The sequence below is a fragment of the Polypterus senegalus genome, chromosome 4 (assembly GCF_016835505.1).
Source record: "Polypterus senegalus isolate Bchr_013 chromosome 4, ASM1683550v1, whole genome shotgun sequence".
Classification (NCBI taxonomy): Eukaryota; Metazoa; Chordata; class Cladistia; order Polypteriformes; family Polypteridae; genus Polypterus; species Polypterus senegalus.
Window position 1 is genome coordinate 254,176,815 of NC_053157.1, and position 24,951 is coordinate 254,201,765.

Consider the following 24,951-nt stretch of genomic DNA (forward strand, 5'->3'; position numbering starts at 1 on the left):
TTATATAGATAGATGGATATATACATGTAGATAGATATATAAGATATAGATATAGATATACATATATAGATAGATAGATATAGGTGTATGTAAATGTGTGTCTGTATATATGTAGATATGTGTGTGTGTGTATATATATATATATATATATATATATATATATATATATATATATATATATATATATATATGCCAGCAACATTCATGACAATGACAAAGCAATTACATTGTCAATCATGTTACATTATTATTAAAATGTTTCCTTTTCTTTTTCACAACTTCTTTCACACACTACTTCTCCGCTGCGAAGCGCTGGTATTCTGCTAGTATATATATATATATATATATATATATATATATATATATATATTAGTACCTGCCAAATAATACAAAGAGTACACCGCATGTGTTTCGCCCTAATTGGGGCTCATCAGCTGTGCACACCTAAGCTTCCTCTTACGGCGATCGAATCTTGGACATCAACGTTACGCCACAAAGGCTGCTTCGTTTATTTTGCAGGATGAATATTTTCATTATGGTCAACTAACGTGGAACTAAAATAAATAAACCGTAACGTCAAGTTGATCCGATCGGGCCGTGCCGTAAAGTGGATTTTTTTAGTTTTTTCTGTGTGCGCGTGCGTATTGAAAGTCTACGTCATCGGACACACTTTACGGTGCTGCCCAATCAGTTTAACGCATGCGTGAACACTTTACGGCATGTTAGGCTTTCAATACGCCTGCGCGCGCAAATCGGGTAATGACACCACCCTCGAAGAGCAGCGATTGGGAAGCTCGACGCAGTGTTGACACGGTAGTATCGATCAGCCCGGCACTAGTTCGTCGTGCCCGCCGGTGAGAGAAGGTAATAGTTATGGTAACATGTTATTTTTTGTGCGGTTCAATAGAGTAGTTGTTTTTCTTTCTTAAATTATTCCTTTTAAATGCAGAGCGCTGTTCATATTTACTCCGAGGCGCGTTGTGTGCGCTCGTCGGTGTGGCCAGAAGTGCGTAGTGCTCCGCGCCTCCTGCTGCTTTAACGTTTAACGCCGCTTATGAGACTCGAAACGCATACCGAGCGCCTTGCCAAGGGACTTTTCACGCCCTGTTGTCGGGTGCCCCCTGCATTGTGGGCATTTTGTTTGACTGTTTGGAGTTTAGTAAACGTGTGCCTGGCATGTCTGATCCACACGACACCATAGCGGTACTCTGTGACTTTCTGGAGCGCAGGTGCGTTGGTTAAGTGACCGTGCAGGGAGTCCGCGAGTAAAATGTCTGCAGCTTCCCGGTTTTGTGTGGCGGCCCCGACTTACTTCGTCGCATTCGCCGGAATGTGGAAGAGCAGCCTGGGAGCTGCCAGACCGGTCGGTGCAGAAGCAGAGGCCGCGGCAGGTCTGCGGATTGGCAGCGGAGCCTCAGGTTTCACTTCCGCGTGTGCAGAGTTGGCCAGACACGCTAGCAAATGTCCGCATGGTGTAACAGTCAGGTGCGTTTGGCATCGGAGTTTGCTGAATGAAAGTTGGAGCATTTACATCCATCCATCCATCCATTATCCAACCCACTATATCCTAACTACAGGGTCACGGGGGTCTTCTGGAGCCAATCCCAGCCAACACAGGGCACAAGGCAGGAGACAAACCCCGGGCAGGGCGCTAGCCCACCACAGAGTTCGAGCATTTCAGAAATCTTTAGTTACTTCATAGCATATTTGCCTATTAAATACTCTGCAACACAATAAGTCACATTCAAATATAAAGAATTATTAAAAATAAAGGCTCCTTTAAATCAGTGCTTTTTGTCACCGCTTTACAGATCAGAGGCTTACACTTAAGGTTGTCCGGTTTCCAAAAAGTAAAGAAGAGCTTAAAATTATTGGCTTTGCCCAAAGAAATCGCTCAGTGCCTGGAGAAAACGATAAACCAGAAAGCAAGAGTGTTGAGTACGAAGGAGTGTCTCCTCTGAAAGAGTTTGAAGTGACAGAGCGGGTAAACACCATCATACATCATATTTAATTTAATATTGTTTCTTTGTATCAGTATACTGCTGCTGGATTATGTGAATTTCCCCTTGGGATTAATAAAGTATCTATCATATCTATTAACGGCGAAGAGCAGGGGAGGGGGTGCCAGATGGATGAAAAACGTGATTAAAAACCTCTTTTGGGGGGGGGGGTTAAAAATAGCCCAAAATACTATATTGTTTTTTAAAAAAAAATAGACCAACGTTACCCCAAACTCCCCCCAAGCATGAAAGCAATTTCTTTTCTCATGGATGACACTCAAAAGTAATGCAATTCAGCAAGAAAACTGCAGCCCTGGCAGCACTGCTTGTGGTGGCTTAGTGGCTTTTATTGTCGGCAGATTCCAATTCAAGTGATGTAAAATGGCACGGACTGATGTGTGTCTGTACCGGAAGGTCTGTGACTAACTGCCGTTCAGTTTCCTTAACACTAGAATTGCCAGAGCCTATGAAAAAACTTGTAGATCCATCCCACCTTAAATCGCTTCTTAAATCCGTTCGCACCTCTCCGCCAGCATCCTTTGTCCTCTAAATGTGCCGATAAATACAAGCTCCAAACAGCCGGCTATTCCATCCTCCCACCAATTTAGAACGTGCACAAACCTCTCCCAGCTCACGCCTTGATGGATTATCTGGGAGTGAAGTGGAGTTTTAGAGTGGAAATAATAGATCGTTATTTGGAACATACGCATTTCATGTGTGTTCCGTTTCTACAATAATCGGTGTAAACACATTGTTAAAACAGAAACGCTTTTCATATTGTAGTAGTAAATTACAAAATGTAGGCATAAACTATATAATGTATGAAGCCTGAAGTCCAAATATCAAAGAAACACTTTGACAAAAGGTGCAAATATAACAGAGCAAGTGCACTTTTATTCAAAAATATAACTGCAGAAAAAAAGCCGCCTTAGCATGCGACATTGACATGCATTTACTACGACTGCTTCCGTGGCTCAACAGTATCAGCTGCTGACTGGGAATCAAAAGGTCATGAGTTCGATCCCCCACGACTCCGTTTTGAGAAGTGAACTGCTCTTATTCTTACTATTTTAAAATAAAAACATACATTTGATTTCAGTCTGTAATAGCCGGTATAATTTATGATACTTGTGAAGGTTAGTTTTGTTTTTCTTTTATTATCTGAGTCGCGTTCACGAGCCCAAACACTCCCCCACATTTGACACTGCTGTTTTCACATAAAGACTCACTATAACAGAGGTAAAATCGGATCATAACGACCCTTCTACATTGGAGCAAGAATGCACATCGCACTTTTGCCATCGCTGTACTTTGTATATGTATACGGGAAGCGCTGCATTTTACTTGTGACTTTACGCTGTAGGAAGTGAGTAAATAGATAAAGGTAAATAACATTCGAAAGCAATGCTCCGATGTAGAACACAAGCGACTCTCCACGCTAGTGTTTAGATCTGGACAGTCTATGTGCCCCCCAAAAAAAGTCTTAACTGCATTCTCGTGCCATTGCTTGCATACTAAAGTGTCAGCAGGCACTTTTCGTGGCATTACATGTATTTCTTGAGCATACCCTCTGCACACTACTTGTGACTTTAGGCTGTAGGAAGTAAGTAAATAAATAAAGGTAAATCATGTCATAAAATGATTTCTTCAAAATGTCACATATATTTGTCTTTTCTTGTTTACAATGTGCGTTGATCACCGCCAGCATGTTGTAGCACACAACAACTGGCCACCTGCATGTTCTTGCATGTAAAAAAGAAAAAAGCCAAAGCTAACCTTTACAAGTATCATAAATTACACTGGCTGTTACAGACTGAAATCAAATGTTTGTTTTTATTCTAAAATAATAAGACTAAGAGCAGTTCACTTCTCAAAACGGAGTGGTGCAGGATCAAACTCATGACCTTTTGATTTCCAGTCAGCAGCTGATACTGTTGCGCCATGGAGGCAGTCGTAGTAAATGTGTATCAATGTCGCAGGTTAAGGCGGCTTTTGTTTTCTGCAGTTTTATTTTTTAATAAAAGCGCACTTGTTCTGTTATATTTGTGTTTTGTGAAAGTGTTTCTTTGATACCTGGACTTAAGGCTTTCATACGTTATATAGTTTATGCCTGCATTTTGTCATTTACTACTATAATATGAAAAGCGTTTCTGTTTTAACAATGTGTTTACACCGATTACTGTAGAAACGGAACACACATGAAATGCGTGTGTTCCAAATAACGATCTATTATTTCCACTCTAAAACTCCACTTCACTCCCAGATAATCCATCAAGGCGTGAGCTGGGAGAAGTTTGTGCACGTTCTAAGTCAGCGGGGGGATGGAATAGCTGGCTGCTTGCAGCTTGTCTTTAATGGCACATTTAGAAGACAAAACACGCTGGCAGAGAGGTGCGAATGGATTTAAGAAGCGATTTAAGGTGGGACGGATCTACAAGTTTTTTCGTAGGCTCTGGTAATTCTAGTGTTAAACGTAACATTTTTGAAGGTGTAGCTAATGAAGTAGTGCCTAATAATTATCAAATGACACATATGTATTAAAACAAAATGACAAGCACTAGCATACAAAAAGTGTCAATATTACCGTGTAAATGGAATAAAGCAACTAATAGAAATCCCCCATCAAGCTATCAATATTAGTTAAAACACAGTAAGTAAGAACTTGGAAAACAACTGATTTGTCATATAACCGGAATTCAAAGTGACACAGATTTTCATATCCATCTGAAGATACACTGAAGCAGAATCGGCTCTTTGTGAGCGGCTGAAACATAACATGCAGTCGGACTGTTGTGTGTTCAGTTGCTAAGTAGTCCGCATGGCACAGACCCAAATGCTGCTTCGTTCTCGTCATTTTGTTACATGCCCAACGGTTCCTGTCTTCTCACAGATCAACTGCAGTCCGTTTTTGAAACCCATCCTGTGTTTCTGTTAGTCAGGGCAGCTGCACTTTTTAATGTGTAATTAATTAGTTCAGATAGTTCAGGTTGATTTTGGTTCTTTATAATAATAATAATAATAATTCACAGAGACTATTGGTTCAGTCAGTTCTCTTTTATCTATGCTTACGTTATTGATTTCTCCATCAAATTATTTCCAGAGAAGTAACATTTTCTTCTTCTTCCAGCAGCAAGAGCAGGGTGTGCTACTCTGTGACCTGCTTGTGCCCACTGTCCCTGCCATCTGACTCCCTGAAGTTGGCATCCAAGTGCTGATCAGATGAGCAAAAGAGGAAAATATGCAAGCTGAAGCAACCACTGTCAAGGTAAAGTTGAAACAGTAAACTAATTCATAGTTGAAGCTGCACAGAACGCTTTTTTGTTTTAAGACAGACAAGGTTGCAAATCGGCCAGTGCTTTTCATTGGGAGATTTTGAAATTGCAAACATTTGCACAGCCAGCGCGATCAGTTAGAGTTACCTGAATGAAAACTGAACTGACCAGACAAATTTCCTTGAAGTATAATGTGTGCCACATTTCAATACGATTAGCCCACAGTGGGGTGGGGAGAGTCCTGAGCTGTTCCACTCAGTTAGACTTGACATGGCGGTTACGATTAGTGCTTTGTACATTATATGTAAATGTAATTTATAAAAATAATTTCACTTTGAGAAGCAATGATGTAGGCTACAATCTCAAATTCAGCCCCAGGTCCACAATCGGTGAATCGATTTTATTGGTAATTTTAATTAACTGTTATTTTTATTTCGTATGTGGCAGAAATGTGCATTGGTGTTTAGTTTACTTTTATAACGAATTACAAATCTTTATTTTTTGTCCTGTCTTTTGACGCTTCACTTTGTAATTTTCTTATTAACTCTAATAGGGCGGATGTCGACAGGAGGGCTTGAGGGCACATGTTGACAAAAGTCGACATCCTGGGGTAGAGGGTGACGATCCGCTGTTAATGGCGACAAAACTCACTGTCATGTCACAAGCATTCCCTCTCTGCTTGGAGGAATGTTAGACTCATTGATTCGCCATCTAATCCTTGTGTGTGCGTGAGTTACAAAATGTAAACAAAGGCAAGATAGCATCGACATCTCACGAGGGAGCGAAGCGAGTACAAAAAAGAAAATACTCAGCAGACGATGTTTTGCGCATTATCGCTGAGTTGGACTCTGATTTTTCAGAATTTGATTTTGTTGAGAGTCATCAGGGGATCGAGCAAGAGGGTGAGGAACTGGCATCCGCTGATCAGACACCAGCTGATGCCACACCAGCTGAGCGCATTCGCACAGCTGACACACCTACGGCAAGGTTCATGTGGGAGGAATACCCAGACATTGATCCGTGGGAGCCAAACTGGCTACCGGACTTCACAAGACAGCATGGCTTGCTGTTGGATTCGACAGATTACCAGTCGCTGGACTATTTCGGGCTGCTGTCTCCTGATGCTGCTTTTCAGCTACAAACGGGTAGGCGGAGCAATATTTTGAATCGGGGGCAGCGCTTGCACCACATTCTCGTTTTTCAAGACGAGATGAAGAGCTTTGTGGCTTTACAAATAGAGATGGGACTAGACTGGCGATATAACTTCAGGGAGCTTTGGTCCAAACGTGCTTTGTCCCCTGGTGGCTTTGGACAGATTATGCCACGTGATGATAAGTACAATGTGCTGCTGCAAAATTGTATTCACTTCTGTGATAACCAGAAGCAAATCCCAAGGGGTGAGTCAGGCTGTAACCGGATGTATAAAGTTCAGCCCCTGCTTGACATTATGGAGTCAACATAAAAACAATTTTATCAGCCTGGCCAAGATTTGTCTGTGGATGAATCAATAATAAAATACAAGGGATGCCAATCTATGCCAGAAAAGCCCACAAAATATGGCATAAAGGATTTTGTACTGGCAGAAGTAAACACGGGTTTTGGCCTGAAAGTAATCACATATACTGGAAAGTATTTCTTTCAAAGAGAGAACTGTCCCTTGACAAGTCAGGTTGTGCTGGAGCTGCTTCAGGATTATGAACATTTGGGTCATGTTGTGTACACTTGGACAATTTTTATACATGACCAGAATTGTTCATGGAGCTGCAGAGCAGGGGAATTGGAGCTTGTGGCACAGTAAGTGTGACCGGAGAAGATGAGGCTGAAGATGAAGAGGTGACAATATGGGCGGAAAACTTGGTGGCAGTGGCATGGCACGATGTCAAACGGGTGACTTGTATCTCTACAGTACGCACTAACAACATATGTGAGAAAGTGCAGCAACAGACAACTGAAAAGTTGGCACCAATGCAACATGTATTGTAAGAAGTGCAACGTGGCAATGCATGCAATTGGCTGCTTTGAGCGAGATCAGACTGTGCTGTGTAACGTGTGAGAAATCATAGAGTATGCAGGCTCATACAACATGCAAGACAGGAACATTTGTCAAAAGTAAGTATTTTTTTGTTGATTTGATATGTTGAACAATTGCTTTGTGTTCTTTCTGAAAAAAAGTTAGTTTTTGGAAAAAGACTCAGCCCTGGGAGAAAAGAAACAAAAAAAAAAAGCCCTAAAAGAGTTAATTCACGTATCGGTATATAATTGCATATATCACTAGCAAATTAAAAAGAACAAAACTCTAAAGACCAAAAAAGCAAACCTGGAAATAACAACTTTCTAAATTAATGTGGGAGACTATTTAAAAGAAAGAAATTGTTTGGGATGAAAACCTGCAGCGGTGGGGGGGCCCTTCAGAGCTGAACTGTAGAACCATTGGTCTAAACTGGAGCAAATGTGGTATTCATTGATTTCGGTCAAAAAGTGGACAGGAGGCAAGCAAGGCACCTCGACATGACAGAATGTGAGAAGTAGGCTTTATGGGATTGTGCTTGAGAGAGTCACAGTGCTGCGTAAAAAGGTACTCCGTATCTCAGTGGGGTAACGTTACTCGGGGGCTGCTGGGAAGACAATTCAGCAAACAAGCCCTATTTAAAGGGAACCGGCAAGATTTGATTGTCTGTCTGTCTGTCTGCTGTTCACCCATTTGGTTTACTGTTCCTGTCTGGATGTATAGACTATTTCGTGCCAGTCTGTTCGTGTGAGTTTGTACAAATTGGATGTGTCTTCATCAGAAGGAGAGCATGCAATCGCCTCATCTCACAATGCATCAGGAAACCAGTGGGACATACTTGGCATTGCTTACAATGCACAGGATTTTTCCCTTGCTTAATCCATCGCCCTCTGTTTCTACTAAATTAGAGTGTGTTTTGGACATTGTCATTAGTGTTCATTGTTGTTCAGCTGAGTAAAAATTTATTATCGCCGTTGGGGGTCTGGGGAGGGCCTTTTTCATTTTTTTTTTTTCCCCTCTTGTGATTAATATATTTCATTGTTATTTATCGATTTATTGGGCGAACAACTGTGCCAGTGAGTGAGTGAGTGAGTGTGTGTGTGTGTGTGTGTGTGTGCGCGCATGCTGGGTGTGTTCCTGGAGTCCACGACATAAATAAATCTTTGTCTTTCTGACGGTGTGAACCTTTAGTGTCACTGCTGCATACGGATGTATAGGAAAGGTGCAAGAGAAATGCTAAGTGTGCCAGTAGGGTATTAGATATCAATTGTTTTTTTATTTATTCTATTCCCTGTCTTGAAATGAATGGCAAAATCTTGGCAGGCTTTTCAATGAGGCCGTGCTCCACTGAGCAGTTACTGAAACTGCTGCAAATGTGTGTCGGCAGTTGTAATGTTCCCTGAGGAGTTGCTGTACAGCTCCTATAGACCGTATCCCTACAGTAGGACTTCCTTTACCATACTTAATGGTTGGGTTCATCTCCTCCCTTACTGCTGTGATTGTCTAATATTTGATTCTTTCTATCTTTGCAGGATTGGACGAATTGAACAAGGCTCATGCCACCCTGTAGTTGCCGCTCCTCAAAGCCAATATCAAAGGTAATGCGCTGCTTCCTCATCTCATCGTACTGCCTTCCACTTCTGTGCTCCTTAAATACCCTTACATTTTTTTTTTTTTTTTTGTTGTGACTTTCAGTGGTCAAAATGACACACAGAAGAACTCCGTCGGAATCCACAAAGACTTCTCCTGGAGGACCCAGGACCAAAGATCCTGGCTCTGAGGCTTCTGTCACAGAGGTGTTGGTTATTAAGCCGTCCAGAAGAGCCCATGTTAAGTCTCAGCCTGAAAATACAAACACTGGGGGGACTCGCGCAGAACTGGTGGAGGAGGGGGAAAGAGCGAATTGTGAGCGAATCTGGACTGAAGATCTGTTCAGGTGGGCTCCTGGAATTGAGAGCCGTCCCTACATTGTGGTAGTAAGTGGTGTGGCTGGAATTGGAAAGTCCACCATGGTACAAAAGGTCATATTTGACTGGGCCAAAGGCACACAGTACCGGAGGTTTACATTTGTGTTCCTATTTAAGTTCAGGGAGCTCAACCTGATAGAGGAGAAGGATCCAAAAATGTCAATGACCAAGTTGATCTTGAGACATTATAAACATCTTAATGATGAGAAGCAGACGATTCGAGAAGTCCTACAGAGTCCTGAATATCTCCTTTTTATACTTGATGGGCTGGATCAGTACAAACACAAGCTGGACTTTACACGGAAGAAACTCTGCTCAAATCCAGATGACTCTTATCCGATTCATATCCTGATCACTAGTCTGATCAATCGGACATTGCTCAATGGCTGTTCAATCCTTATCACAAGCAGGCAAGCGGCCCTGGAGCCCTTGGAGATGGCTAAAGTGGATCGGTTTACAGAGGTCCTGGGCTTCTCCCCTCAGCAAAGGCTGACCTACTTCAAGAAGTTCTTTGGTGATGCAAATCTGGGTGCTGAGGCTTTCCAGTATGTGGAGGAGAGTGCCACCCTATACACCATGAGCTTTAACCCCTCGTACTGTTGGATTATCTGCAGTGTACTGAGGAACTACTTCAATTTGGCTGAAAAAGACAGAGGAGCAGCCCCCAGGACGGTCACGGAGCTCTTTGTAATGTTTCTTTACAGCATCCTTACCCATAACAAGGCTGAATCTGAGGATCTGCGGGGGATTTTGATGAATCTTGGCAAGATGGCATTTTCTGGGGTGGAGAAAGGGGTGCTTGTGTTTTCTGAAAAGCAGGAAATCATTAACTTTGGTCTCCAGCCAGTCCTATCCACCCCATCCCCTTCTGGATTTCTGAAAATGATTTTGCAGAAAGAAAGCACTTTGGAGAACACAACATACACATTCATCCACCTCAACATGCAAGACTTCATGGCCGCCTGCTACTTCTTCCTCGATCCATCAGGGAACATCGAGGAGTTGCTTGGCAAGCTGAATTCCTGTAAAGATGACCGTTTCGAGATTCTTATTCGATTCCTAGTTGGACTGTCTAGGACTTCAGTAACACAGACTTTGGAAGGAATCTTGGGAGATTTTGAGAGGAAGCCAGGTGTGCGCATCATGGAGTGGGTGAAACAAAAAGCTGAGCGGGCCCTGCGAGGCAGAGATAAAAGTGAATCTCTGCGGGTGTGTCAGTGGCTGTATGAGACGCGAAACAAGAAATTAATCCGAGATGCCATTGGTAAGGATCTAAAGCTGAACTTTAGTAACACAACCTTATCATCTCTGGACTGTGCTGTGCTGGGCTCTGTCATCAACTACTGCGGAGAACTTGACGATCTTAACCTGTCACACACGAGTCTCACCCCGGAGTGCATCCGGAGGCTGGCGCCAGGTCTCCGCTGCAGTCGGCGTGTTGAGTAAGTCATTAGGTTCTCTGTTTGTTTGTGACTGCATATTTACGCAAAGTGTTTCTTTGTACCAGGAAATTGTATTTGTAGCAAGAAAAGCCCATCATGTAAGTTGTCATTTTTCACATATCATACTTAATAATGGTAAACCTTGAAGCAAATAATAATTAGTAACACATTGTTGGATATCCTAATAAGACAAACATTGTGTTGATGAAAGAAACAAGCAAATACACAAAACCTATGAAAGCCACAAAAACATACTGTATGTGCTCATGTATAAGTCGGGTCTTGTAACCCGAAAAATGAATAATAATAATTATAATTTTTATTTATACTGCACTTTAATTTACTCTGTAGCACTTTGATTGTATATATAAAGTTAAAATTTTTAAAAAAGACATAAAAAATACTTCAATAATAAAATATCTTTCTAAAACCATACGTTTTTAAATCTCGTATAAAAACATCAATCGACTGTGGGGTTCTCAGGTAGTCCGGGAGGGCGTTCCACAGTCTCGGCGCCACAGAAGAAAAGACCCTGTCACCCATGCTGCTGAGCTTAGTTCTGGGAACTTGAAGAGTGTTAATCTGTACAGAGCGGAGGGTACGTGAAGAAGTATGACGGGTAAGGAGTTCCTGTAGATAATGGGGGGCATGCCTATAAATACACTTATGAGTAAGGACGGGAAACCTTATACTCTATTCTAAGTGAAACAGGGAGCCAATGAAAAATAGCAGTGATGTGGTCATACTTTCGCACCCTCATCAGAATTCTGGCAGCACAGTTCTGAATATACTGGAGTCTCTGGATACTCTTACCAGGAATCCCGATAAAAAGCGCATTACAATAGTACAACCTGGAGGAGACAAAGGCATGAACAAACCTATCTGCATCCGCCAGGGTAAGTATAGGGTGGAGTTTAGCAATGTTCTTGAGACGATAAAAAGATTTGCATAGATATTTAATATGGGTGTCAAAAGTGAGTTGAGAATTCATTTTAACATCCAAATTAGTGACCGATCTAGAAAGAGGAATGTTTTGACCAGAGAATGTAATACCAGTAATGATAGAAGAACGAAGATGATGTGGTGTGCCAACCAAGATGGCTTCTATTTTGGATCTGTTCAACTGAAGAAAGTTAAGCCTCATCTATGCCTCTATCTCCTCCAAGCAGGTAGTCAAAGTAAATGTTGGCAGAGGAGCATTAGAGGAGGTGGGAGTAGTCCTGAGGTAAAAGCTGAGTGTCGTCAGCATAATAATGGAAGGATAAACCATGTCTGCCAATGACAGTTCCAAGGGGAAGCATATAGATTTTGAAGAGAATAGGGCCCAAAACAGAGCCCTGTGGAACACCACAGGTAACATTGTGGGTATAGGATTTTGCGCTACCCAAGGCAACGTACTCTGTTCTACCTGTCAGGTACGTTGTAAACCAGTTAAGAACATTTCCAGAGAGTACAATAGTGTATTGCAGGCGATGGAGAATGTTATGGTCTATCATGTCAAAAGCAGCTGTCGGATCAAGAAGGATAAGTAGAGAAGGAGAACCAGTATCTGCTGTCATTAGAAGGTCATTAGTCACCCTGACCAGGGCTGTTTCAGTACTATGGCCAGGGCGAAAACCAGACTGAAACTTCTCAAACAAATTATTCAGTTTGAGGTGATCATGAAGTTAAGTTGCAACTGTTTTCTCCAGAACTTTAGAAATAAATGGAAGATTGGAGATGGGCCTATAGTTAGAGAGAACTTCAGGATCAAGGGTGGATTTTTTCAGTAGAGGTCTGATGACAGCTGTTTTTAATACAGAAGGAATATGACCAGTCAAAAGAGAATGATTTATAATCCTAGTGATAAGTGGAGAGACAGCAGAGATGTTGGCCTTTAGCAGAGCTGAAGGGAAAGGGTCCAAGGAACTAGTAAACAATTTCATTTTCCTGATAACGGCCTCCACCTCTTCCCATGTGGTAACCGAGAAAGAGCAAAGGGGCTGAACAATCTCAGACAATGAATCAACTGTTGGAAAAGCAGGGTGTCCATGTTAGAGAGATGCAAGCAAATGTTATCAACCTTTTGTTTGAAACAATTGATATGTATGTTGCACCTCTCATCGGTAATCTCAGAGTAAACAAATGAAGGAGGTTTTAGAAGGTGATTTATAGTTGAGAAAAGTTTCTTGGGATTTCTGGCACTATTACTAATAATAGTGGAATAGAACCTGGACCGTGCAACCTTGAAAGCTTCTGCATACGCCTGCTTATGTTCTCTATAAGCCTGTTTATGAACAGTCAATCCAGAAGTCTTAAGTCGCCGCTCAAGGACACGCCCAGCCGCCTTCCTTTTTCGCAGCTCACGGGTATACCAGGGAGCTGAACACGAAAATGAGACAGACCTAGATGTTAAGGGGGTGTGAAGGTCCAGGAGATTGCTTAGGGACTGGTTGTAGAAATCCACAAGGTCATCAACATTGCAGGAGCTGTTAAAATCAGAGGAGAGACGTTTTAAGGTCCAAGGCCAGGGCATCCATATTAATGTTCTTCAGATTTCTGAAGTGAATCTGTCATTTTGGTTTGGTACAAGAAGGGAAAAAAGGCAGCTCCATTGACACTACTTTATGATCAGAAATACCAAGATCATATACTTGTAGGTTACTAATTGAGACAACATTTGAAATGACAAAATCAAGTGTATGAGCCCTAGAATGTGTAGGGACATTAACATATTGTTTTAAATTAAGAGAATCTAACAGCTCAAGGAAATCAGCAGTGAGATAACCTGTGGGATTGAATATTTATATCTCCAAGGATTATGATGTTAGCAGAAGTAGCACAAAGTGTTATGAAAAGATCGGTCATTTCCGGGATGAAGGCAGAATTGGGTTTTGGAGGTCGATAAATAAGAACAGTCATGGGTGTAGGGGGCTTACATTTAAATGCAAGGCATTCACAGGAAGATATTGCAGGTAGCAAGATAGGGGACAACCCCAGATCCTGACAATGGAGGATAGCTAAGCCACCACCAGGCCCAATACTGCGCGCTGCCTCCAAGTAACTGTAGTCAGAAGGACAGGCTTCATTTAGAGCAGAGTAAGCCTCTGACTGGTGCCAGGTTTCTGTTAGACACATGAAGTCAAGTCCTTTCTCCCTAATATGTTCTTCAATCAATGCAGATTTATTACCAATGGATTGAGAATTAAACAATTCAAATTTGACCAATAACTGTGGAGTAAATCTCTGTACAGGTTGTAAAAAATTAAAATCCGCTCCATAACAAAATTCCAACCGAGGATGTAGGGATATCGCAACTTTTTTCACAATGGCGCGGGTATTTCCCATCCTAGTGTGCAGAGATCTCGTGGTACTTCCAATGTTAATAGCAGTTGGGGCAACAATGCTCTGATGATGTGTCAAACGAGCGTCAAAATTGATCATAAAATCAGACCCCGACTTAAACGCCTGTTCAAAAATGCGACACGTCATATATATTATTTTTTTAATTTTTTTTTTTTATATAAAAAAACACTAGCGTGGAGAGTCGCTCGGATACTGAAGAGTCTATCGCTGCAGGTGGAAACTGCTAGCATTGGTAAGAGAATGTATCGTGATACACTGCAGAGCTATAGCGCATCTTTATGTGAAAACAGCAGTGTCAGATATGTGTGGTGATGTGGGGGAATAGAGCCATAAGGAAGGATCCTAAATGCGACTGAGAGAATGAAAAGTGAATAAAAAAAAAAACCAAAGCTAACCTTTACAAGTATCATAAATTACACCAGCTGTTACAGACTGAAATCAAATGTATGTTTTTATTCAAAAATAGTAAGACTAAGAGCAGTTTACTTCTCAAAACGGAGTCGTGAGGGATCGAACTTGTGACCTTTTGATTACCAGTCAGCAGCTGATACCTTTACTCCACCGCGCCAGTTGTGGCGAATAATCGTCAGTATGGCCTGCTAAGGCGTTTTTTTTTTTTTACAGTTACACTTTAGAATAAAAGTGCATTTGCTCTGTTATATTTGTACTTTTTATGAAAATGTTTCTTTGATATTTGAAAAACGTTTCTGTTTTAAAAATGTGTTTACACAGATTACTGTAGAAACGGAACAGACATGAAATGTGTGTGTTCCAAACAACAATCTATTATTTCCACTCTAAAACTCTACTTCACTCCCAGAAAATCGATCAAGGCCTGAGCTGAGAGAAGTTTGTGCACGTTCTAAGTCGGTGGGGGGATGGAATAGCCGGCTGCTTGCAGCCTGATTTTTATCAGCACATTTAGATGACAAGATATGCTGGTGGAGTGCTGTGAACAGTTTTAAGAAGCGATTTAAGGTGGGACGGATCTACGAGTTTTTTCGTAGGCTCTGGTAATTCTAATGTTAACGACACGCTAAGTGTGAACCATGTTCCCCAACGGTAAATCGGGCGTCATCTCAGTGTTTCAACAGCTGCTCCAGCAGTTTCAAGTCGAGAATGACCGCTTACCTGAAGACACTGTTTACTTGGTCACTCCATTGTGTGATTTCTTCTTTCTCTTTTCCTTTCTGCAGACTGGACTCCTGTGAACTCACGTCTGCATGCTGTGAATCTCTCTCCACGTCTCTGTCTGCTGAGCACTCACACCTGACTGTGCTGCGGCTGGAAGGCAATAAACTGGAGGATTCCGGCGTGCGTCTGCTGTGTGAGGGGCTGAGGAGCCCGCACTGTAAACTGGAGACGCTAAGGTAATGTTTAGGGACTGGCCACTGGTGGCTTTGTGGCCATGACGGAAGAACCGTCTGTTTATTAGAGGTGACCTGTATGAACTTTACCACGTCAGCTCTGGGAGTAGAGTGAAGCATAAGTGAAAGGTGGCATTGCTTAAATTTGTTTTTGTAAGACTACTCCATTTCTCATTGGTTAAATTGTGGAGCTCGTACAGGAACATGCAGGTTTTTATTTGGCCTCTCCTGCACCTAATCACTTGTCATGACATCCATGGTTCCCATCCAGGTATAGTTACATGATTTAGTAAAGTACAATTAAAGACTGTTAACACCACAGAAGAGTGGCAAGGCAGCAAGAGAGAGAGCATACAAGTCGGTTTGGGTAAACAGAGGAATCCTCATTTAAGGGCTGGTATTTTTATATCCTTTGTTAATCCTCAAGGGGACTCTTCTTTTGTTGTGGCAGAAGAACTAAAGCAATCCTCTTCTTTGGCTGCCCTGATGTGCCTTTGAGTGCCGTTTGATTCCAATTGAGTAGTGGCTTCCTGGCAGAGTCGCTTTTTATTGCAGAGGCCCATGGGTGTAGCCACAGATGTTCTTCCCGGTCGTTTCCTTCAGATCTTTGTGCAGAAGAGGAAGGCAGATCAGTGACAGTGCAGCAGCTAAATTCCTTTCCTGGTGTACTTTTAAAAGCCCCCCACTAAGCCAGCACATGTGACGACCAATAATTAGTGCAATTCATTGCTTTGTCAAAATGTAAATACAAATAAATAGGATTGGGGAAATCCTTTAGGAGTCAGAAAAATAGGTTTCTACGAAAAGCAATACACGCATTTATCAATCATCTCTGACACTAGGAAAACTGGCCTAATTGGCTCATGAATCTGAGCGACAGAAATTTGGTCCTCCTCTTAGGAGTTGGAGTAATAGCAGTTTATCAGTTTTCCTGATTTAGGCAGCAATTCCTAGCTTCAGCCCGTGAGCTGTCCCTAACTTGGGAAGAACTGCCAGAAGATGGCGCTCAGGCAGAGATTGGCACACATTCCAGGAAAGGAGGTCCTTGGGAGGTGACTTTAATCTGACAGAGTTGGAGTAATATTCACGAGTAGTCTTATGGGTTACATGATCACTCCGTCTACGTGGAAAAGTCGTACGCTATCAGCCGAAGTGAATTTGTTGGTAACGTCACACTTTTTGACAACCGGGTAAATGCAGCTTTGCGATAGCATCGACTTTCTCCTGTCCCAACCAAGCACTTCTGCCCCAAACTTTCTCACAGATTTTAGTGAAACTTGGCAAACGAGTAACTCAGGGAACTGAAATTGCATGTGTCTTGGATCAACAGTAATAAGGGAGATTTACGCTTGACTTTGGAATTTATATTTGGGGGGGTTATGACTTTGATTGGCTAGTTCTCCCTAAATAAGTTGCACTGAAATTGTTCTATCGCTTTAAAGCTCTTTTCCAGCTCCATATTTTATGTAAATACTATGCTGTCCCCAAAATTAAAAGTGCCATGTTATGAGTGATTATAGTATTCAAAGTTGAATAGCACATAAACCTACATTTTGAAATTGGTCATTTTTATTCATTTTTTAATTTACTAAAGCTAGCTTATAATGTCATGAACGCTTCCAGAAAATGGAGTTGTTGCTGAGATATCATTACTTACCTGAGCTGGAATTCCTTACAATGCTGTTGAGTAGCAGTTGGTGATAAGTGAGGGTTATTATGGTTCATGAAAACCAAGACTAAAGACAGTCAACGTCCTAATCCCCCACCAATAAGTTCACATGCTGTTTTGTGGCTCAAGGTACTGTTAAATCAGGACATCCTTCATTCCCAAACCTCAACTCCTCCTCCTCGGTGGGAGTGTGTGTAGGATGCACCAGAACTACTTCGCATGTGCTACTCCGGGGTAGGAGAAATTCTTATCCTAGTCAGACTTTAAGTTCAATTTCTAGGAGTAATGCTGAGACACCTGGTAAGTATGGGCACAGATCTCTGATTTGTCTCTAGGAAGTTTGACTGTGCTTATCCAATGGGATGATTTTGATGGATACTGGTGTATGTGTGAGACTCCTTAACGTGGTGTGTGTTCATTGCCTCTCTTCCCATGTGTCCAGGCTGCAGTCGTGTGGTCTTACATCTCGATGCTGTGCGGCTCTCTCCTCAGTGATCCGTACTGAACACTCGCTCCTAACTGAACTGTGGCTGGGAGAAAACATCCTGCAGGATACTGGAGTTCGTCTATTGTTTGAGGGGCTGAAAAACCCCAACTGTAAATTAAAAACACTGAGGTGAGTAAACACATCTCTTAACCCGTTCAGAGCTGGAATAAAGGTCAGGGAGTGAAAGACAATGGACAAGTCACGGCCTCATGGTAATGTGACATGAGAAATCAAGCAGGTCTGAGCAGGTGGTGGGGAGTGTTTTATGATATCCTTATTAAAAGGTTAAGAGTATTTATTACTTTTTGTCTCAATCACAAATGCCCATTCACAGATTTATAGAATATTAGAACATCAGAACACTCTGGGCGAGAACAGGCCATTCAGCCCAACAAAGCTCGCCAGTCCTATCCGCTTATTTCTTCTAAAATAACATCAAGTTGAGTTTTGAAAGTCCCTAAAGTCTTACTGTCCACCACACTACAGTGATCCCTCACTATATTACGCTTCGACTTTTGTAGCTTCACTCCATCGTGAATTTTAAATGTAAGCACATCTAAATATATATCACAACTTTTTCGCTGGTTCGCGGATTTCTGCGGACAATGGGTCTTTTAATTTCTGGTACATGCTTCCTCAGTTTGTTTGCCCAGTTGATTTCATACAAGGGACGCTATTGGCGGATGGCAGAGAAACTACCCAATTGGGAGCACACATTGCGTATTAAATAAAACTCCTCAATGATATACGATATGCTTCCCTCACGGTGCTTTGCACACTTAAAAGCTCTGCTTTTCTCTGCCTTTTTCACTCTCTCTGACATTCTCTGCTCCTGATGGAGGGGGTGTGAGCAGAGGGGCTGTTTGCTTAGAAGATGTGGACACTCCTCTAAAAAATACTGAAAGACTACCTTCACATTGATCCCTTCCTTGTGGCCGCTTTATCGCGGTGCTTCCACTTAAAAGCCCAGCAGCCCTATTGATTTTTGATTGTTTACTTTTCTCTCTGTCTCTCTTCTCTGCTCCTGACTCACACTTCTTTGAAGAGGAAGATATGTTTGCACTCTTTTAATTATGAGAAAGAACTGCCATCTCTGTCTTGTCATGGAGCACAGTTTAAACTTTTGACTAAAGGGTGTTATTTCATGTCTAGAGGGCTCTAATGTTAAAAAACGTATTTAGAAGCTTGTAAACAGGTTTTCTATGCTCTAACTGCGAAAATATTAGATTTATAAATAAAGAATCCTACTTCGCGGAAATTCATTTATCGCGGTAGAGTCTGGATCAGATTAACCGCGTTAAAGGGGGTTTTACTGTACTTGGTCGCTTATTCCAAGTGTCTGTTGTTCTTTGTGTAAAGAAAAACTTCCTAATGTTTGTGCTAAATTTACCCTTAACAAGTTTCCAACTGTGTCCCTGTGTTCTTGATGAACTCATCCACCATACTAATTTCCTTCATAATTTTAATCACTTCCCTCAGGTCACCTCTTAATCTTCTTTTATTTAAACTATAAAAGCTCAGCTCTTTTAATCTTTCCTCATAACTCATCCCCTGTAGCCGTGAATCAGCCTAGTCGCTCTTCTCTGGACCTTTTCTTGTGCTGCTATGTCCTTTTTGTAGCCTGGAGACCAAAACTGCACACAGGACTCCAGATGAGGCCTCACCAGCGTGTTGTAAAGGTAGAGCAGAACCTCCTGTGATTTGTACTCCACATGTCAAGGCGCTATATAACCTGGCATTCTGTTAGCCTTCTTAATGGCCTCTAAACACTGTCGGGAAGTCGATAGCTTAGAGTCCACTATGACTCTCAAATCCTTCTCATGAGGTGGACTCTCAACATCTTACCTTGTAGGTATACTACTTGTGTTTCTGTGCTGGAGTGTGATTTCCCCTTATAAATGAGGCTCAGTATTTTGAGTGACTCGTCCATTTTATTTTTCTGTCATCATTGGCTAGAATGATACCTTCTTGTTTTACATTGTTATTTTCTTTAGAGTTTTCTCTTTCAGTATTACACTTTTTTGGGATTGTGGCCATTGAGCCTTTCCATCACTGTGGCACCCACTGACTATTAGTACATAAGAAATTTGACAAACGAAAGGAGACCATTCAGTCCATCAGGCTTGTTTGTTTAGCTAATGGCTAAGCTGTCCCAAGATCTCCTCCAGATCCTCCTTAAAGGTTATCAAGTTGACTCCTTGTCGGACTCCATGTCTTGGTAATTTGCTCCAGAATCCCACAACTCTTAAACTAAAGAAGTGTTTTCTGGTTCAGTCCTAATCCCCTTAATTTCCACAAGTAAATAAGCATACAACTTGGTTCTGCTGCCTTCATTGGTCTTTGGTCCAGGAGTGGTCTGACTGCCGAGGGTATGAAAGATCAGCATGAGAGGATATGTCGGGTGTGGACCTGATTACAAAGTCAAATGTGTCACAGTTCTGTAATGCCACGGCCCGTTACTATATGTGCACCACGTGCTGGTCCTTGACTTCTCCATCCAGTGCTGCTTTAAAGTAGGCAACCCAATGAGGGTACAGGGTTTGAGTAAACCTAGAGCAGAGAATCTCATATTTTTCTAGGTTTTCTTTGGTCTGCTGCTGGAGTGGCAGAACTAAAAAGTATGTTGTTCTTATGCAGATTCAAAGTTCATGAAGACCTCCCTCCCTCCCTGCCTGCCTTGCCCGGTCTCCTCTTTTCAATTCTAGTGCGGTTGTGTGCTACCACAGCACTTTAGATGAATTTGTTGTAAAGCTCACATTTAAACCCCAGCCAGGTGATAAACGTAGGCTTTCCAGTGACCCTTGGGACAGTTGGCTTTCCCTTTTAGTCCGTAAAATTTTCTAAGAGACTGAGAGAGGTGACAAACCTCGGAAGTTCAAACAGGTCATGAATTGGCCTTGGACTGGGTGACTATTAGGGGGTGGGGGGAAGTTGTTGGGCAAGCCCAGCCTTGTAAAAAATCCCCGGGTCTTCTCTGGTCATATGAAGTAAACACTTGAACGCCAGAGACCAACCCTTGGCAGTATGGGATTAACCTGAGAAGAGCAGGCAGAGGTCATTCTCACCCTGGTCCCTCAGAGGGCCGAAATTTCACAATTTTATCTTAATATTGGTTTTCATGAAAGTACCTGAGCTGATCTTGCTCTATGGTGGTCATATGGGCATACTGTACCTTCAGAGCAGTGAGTTGAATGACCTGATTCTGAAAGTTAATTTTTTTGCAGAAATTCCCGGGATCAAGGACTCACCCCCAAGAGCTAACTAATATTCCATTATCTGTGGGTGAAACCAGCTAGCGTTTCCTCTACTGTGGCATGAAGCACAGATGTTACTGACATCGAGTGTCTTCTGAGCTGGAGGAGACCCCACAATAAGGTGGCCCTTGCTTTATCCCATATGGTCGGGGTGATCATCAGCTGCAGAGGTAGTCCTAACAGAAAGACACCAAATAGATTTATGTCAATAAGCATTTTCATGTTTTTTTTTTTTTGTTTTGAGTTAAAGTCCTGCGCTTGGATTTCAGCAGCTGAATCCCAAAATCTCAGAGCAGTTCCCCTCTTTGAAAATACTTCAAAGTCAGAGAAGGAGTTGTTGACTTCAAACATTCAGAGCCCAAGCAGGCCAAGCAAGTGGAAGATGGAAGCTTTGGTCTGGGCGGACAGCCATCAACAGCCCAACAGAAGAATGGCACTCTGGGAGTAGTGCTCAACCCATTAATGGGAAATGTATTTGTGATTAAGGATGGGCTCCAGGTGAGCCAGGCCTGATGGTTCCACCCACCCTAGCAGTGCTCCAGGCCTCACCCTTATTGATGAACCAGAGGCAAGGGGGACTTCCAGAAACGATTGTTAGTGTGCAGCTAGAGGTGAAATTCTTGGACTGGTGCAAGATAAGCATTTGCTACAAATGTTTTCATTAATCATCACAGAGGGATAAGGTGCATGTGTATATATTGTGGAAGGTGGGGGGCACTCATGAGTCGTCCCAGATTATGGCTAGAAAATCCAAAGCAATGAACGGGGTTTTTATTAACAAAACAAGTGAGCAATAGGAGATGCATGGATGGGACATTTGGCCTTGGTGTAAACACACACAGAGGACACCTGCTTGCCTGCACAGTGACTGGTCTCATTTGTCCACTATCTCCTTCCTTTCATGGTTTTACCCCTTTGTCTGTCCACCCACCTGGCCTGCCTTACTTCCACGTGTTAGCTACCTCCCATCCCCATTTGGCTGACTGAAAGATGGTTTTTAAGCCAAGTCCACTCCATCTGAAGTAGTGTGGTGCAGAGGTGTCACCCGTTGCATGGCTATGCTCTGGTCCTAATCTGAGATCCTGAGTTGGTTTGTCATGTGGTGGGTGCAGCAATGCGCTGTATCAGCACAGGCTTCTAACCTCCTCCTCCAGGAAAACTTGCAGGTAACCTTTTAATAGTCCTCACGAGTTACCCAGACTCCATTCCAGAGTTCCACAACCTTTTGTGTAAAGGAGTGCATCCTGGCTTCAGTCGTAAATGCACTTCCCCTTAATTTCCACTCATTTCCTTCAGTCCATGAAGTTCTAGTTCTGAGTTCTGCTGGATCTCCTTCATCAATGCCTTTGGGGATTTTGAAGACCTGAATGAGGTCCCCACACAGTCACCTCTGCTCAGAAAGAACAGGTTTAATTCTCGGAGTCTCTCACAGTATAATAAGTCTTGGGATGTGCCTGCTTGCTGCTCTGTTATTCTTGTAGCGTGGCGACCAGAACTGCACACAGTTCTCCAGATGTGGACTTGTTAGTGTGTTATAAAGCAGCTGAAGTCTGGTTTTTAAATGAATATCTTTTTGGGGTGATTTGTGCACATTTACTCATTAATGCACTTCCATCGATTTCATTTTGTGTGAGGTTGTATTTAGATGGTCTCTTTGGGGTTTAATTTTGACTTCCTAACCTCACTAATAGTAAGTAAATCCTAGTTGCCTGAACTTCTTGGGAGGGTCAAAGTGTCATGTTGTCGCCCATTTTCCTCCTGACTCACACATAGACATGTCCTCTCTACAGGCTCGAGTCTTGTGGCCTCACTTCTGAATGCTGTGCTGTTCTCTGCTCGGCTCTCTGCTTGGAACACTCGTGTCTGACTGAGCTTTGGCTCAGGGGTAATGACCTGGAAGATTCAGGCATCCATCTGCTCTGCGAGGGCCTGAGAAACCCAAACTGCAAATTGGAGAGGCTGAGGTGAGTATAGAAGGTTTTTAAGACGACAGTGGTGGCTTTATGAGGACCGAGTAAATGCAGAGGGCACGGCTGGGCTGGGAATCAGACGGGCTAAGTCATCTCCATGAGTTGGAACTTCTTTCTATATGTCTACAAGTCTGCTTTTTTAATTCCCTTCTGACCTTTTACACATTTTTCCTGATGTTGATATTTTCCATCTCTTACATCTTCAGTTCCTTTTCAGCAAATTTCTATCGGCTTTTTCTTTCACTTGTGGCAGACCACGTAAATGGGTATCTGCATGCTATTGTAGCAGAAAATGGAGCTAATTATGATGTTGTCCTATTCATGGGGGCAGATACCAGATGCGATTCCGATGACATTCATAAAGGTGTGACACTCCTTCAGTTCACGTAGTGTGCCTTGTCCATCATCGGAGCCATGTTAGTGTAGAATCCTCCAAATGAAACTGTAATCACTTTCACATGGCTCTCTTCCATCCATATGCCAGCTTTTACTGCCCACTGTGACATTTACTCCCTCAGGGTTGACTGCTAATGCACACTCACTCAAGTTGCTTGAGCTGTTTGTCCTCGTCCATGTCCTACATGTCACCTTCTCACTCCTTTCCGCAGGCTCTGGAAGTGTGGTCTTACATCGGGATCGTGTGAGGCCCTCTCCTCAGCACTCTGCAGTGAATACTCGCGTCTCACTGAGCTGTGGCTTGATGGCAATAAACTGGACGACTCGGGCATGCAAGTGCTGGGCAAAGGACTGAGGAACCCAAACTGCAAATTAGAGGAACTCCGGTGAGCAAATGGTGGGGATGATGGGAACACAAGTGTGATCAATTTATGATAGAAGAGTGCAAGTCACAGGACACAAGACCACACTAGACTATAGTGACATATGAGAAGGCAGAGACATTTTCAGCTATGCCAGCAACTAAAAGGGTGACCATCAACACAAAAAATTCTTTAACATAAGTAGATGGAGTTAAAGGGAATGGTGGTGGCGGTGGAGTTTTTGATTCAAGAAGGAGAACTGCTCTGCTTGCCAGAAATAATCATGTGCCATGGCAGATTAACGCAGAATATGAAGTCCCATTAAAATAGACTTTAAGGGCATTGCCAGTGTACTGAGACCCACCAAAGGATTTACCTCATGAGTACTCTGGGCAGTGTGGTGAGCTTTGAGCATATCAGTTACACCAACATGCAGCATGTGGTCTCTCTGTTGTCCATGTGAATGGTCCGCTCATGTGGACTGCACTCGTTCCTTGGTATCATGCTGGGAGGAATTCTGGGAAAGTGATGTCAGAGGTGTGTGTCACAGGACGAAATGGAAGTGGTGGCCTGATGAGTTTGTAATTTTGTCTCACCAGGCTGAGTGCTAATAGGATCAGCGAGAACGAGAAGAAGAACCTGAAACTACTGGAGGTGCAGCTGACCGGCTGTGGACGGCGGATGAAAATCACCACGTGAGGAGACTGACCGGTGATGGGCGCTGCTCATGGAGTGGACTTCATGCTTGTCTTTGCACTCATTTCTAATTTTTTGTACTTTTAAGAGTCAAGAGACGCGGATAAACTACAAAGTAGATCCTTTTATCACAAACTGTGTATCGCAAGCCCCAAGGACTCCGTTCTTAATAAAGGAGGATGTCACATATTTGTATCTACAGGTCATGTCATGATAACTAACCTAGCAGGAAGAGCCCAGTGTCCGCCATGGTGACATGGTCAGTAATGACACTGCTGAGGCTTCTTCGGCCTCGTTTCCCATTTCTGCTTTGTCCCAGTGTCATTTCTGGGTTTTTGGCCCACCGTGTATCACTGATGAAGCACATTTAACACTACAATTACCAAAGCCTACGAAAAAATCTGTAAACCTGTCCCACCTTAAATCCCTTCGCACCTCTCCGTCAGCGTCTTTTGTGTTGTAAATGTGTCGATAAGCAGCCTGCTATCACATCCCCCACCGCCGCACAGTTATCTCAGCTTAAGTCGGTTTACCTGCGTGTCAATTGTATAGACAAGTAAATACTATATCGTTATTTAGAACACATGCATATCAGGTGTGTTCCATGTCTACAACAATCAATGTAAACACATCGATAAAACAAACGTTTTTCATGTTTTAGTAATAATTTTCAGTCCACATATCAAATAAACACTTTCACAAAAGGTACAAATATA

At 42.5% G+C, this 24,951-nt stretch overlaps 1 protein-coding gene across 2 annotated transcripts; it reads left to right on the forward strand.

Annotated features, from left to right (window-relative positions):
- Nucleotides 1-744: 744 nt before the first annotated feature.
- On the forward strand, nt 745-24,430 carry LOC120528498 (NACHT, LRR and PYD domains-containing protein 3-like). Of its 2 annotated transcripts, none has more exons than XM_039752674.1 (9): nt 745-864; nt 5,128-5,265; nt 8,813-8,878; nt 8,976-10,689; nt 15,231-15,404; nt 17,513-17,686; nt 22,602-22,775; nt 23,390-23,563; nt 24,139-24,430. In XM_039752674.1, the coding sequence occupies exons 4-9, from the start codon at nt 8,984-8,986 to the stop codon at nt 24,236-24,238; spliced, it is 2,502 nt and encodes an 833-aa protein (XP_039608608.1). In that variant the 5' UTR covers nt 745-864; nt 5,128-5,265; nt 8,813-8,878; nt 8,976-8,983; the 3' UTR covers nt 24,239-24,430. The 2 variants fall into 2 exon arrangements, with proteins under 2 accessions (XP_039608608.1, XP_039608609.1); XM_039752675.1 differs by having other exon boundaries at nt 5,131-5,265.
- Nucleotides 24,431-24,951: the final 521 nt, after the last annotated feature.

Bases quoted from the DNA above. Each gene is read 5' to 3' on its own strand.
- LOC120528498 (XM_039752674.1), top strand. From the start codon at position 8,984: ATGACACACAGAAGAACTCCGTCGGAATCCACAAAGACTTCTCCTGGA. The intron at 15,405-17,512 runs GTAATGTTTAGG...CCATGTGTCCAG, and splicing joins TGTAAACTGGAGACGCTAAG to GCTGCAGTCGTGTGGTCTTA. The intron at 17,687-22,601 runs GTGAGTAAACAC...TCCTCTCTACAG, and splicing joins TGTAAATTAAAAACACTGAG to GCTCGAGTCTTGTGGCCTCA.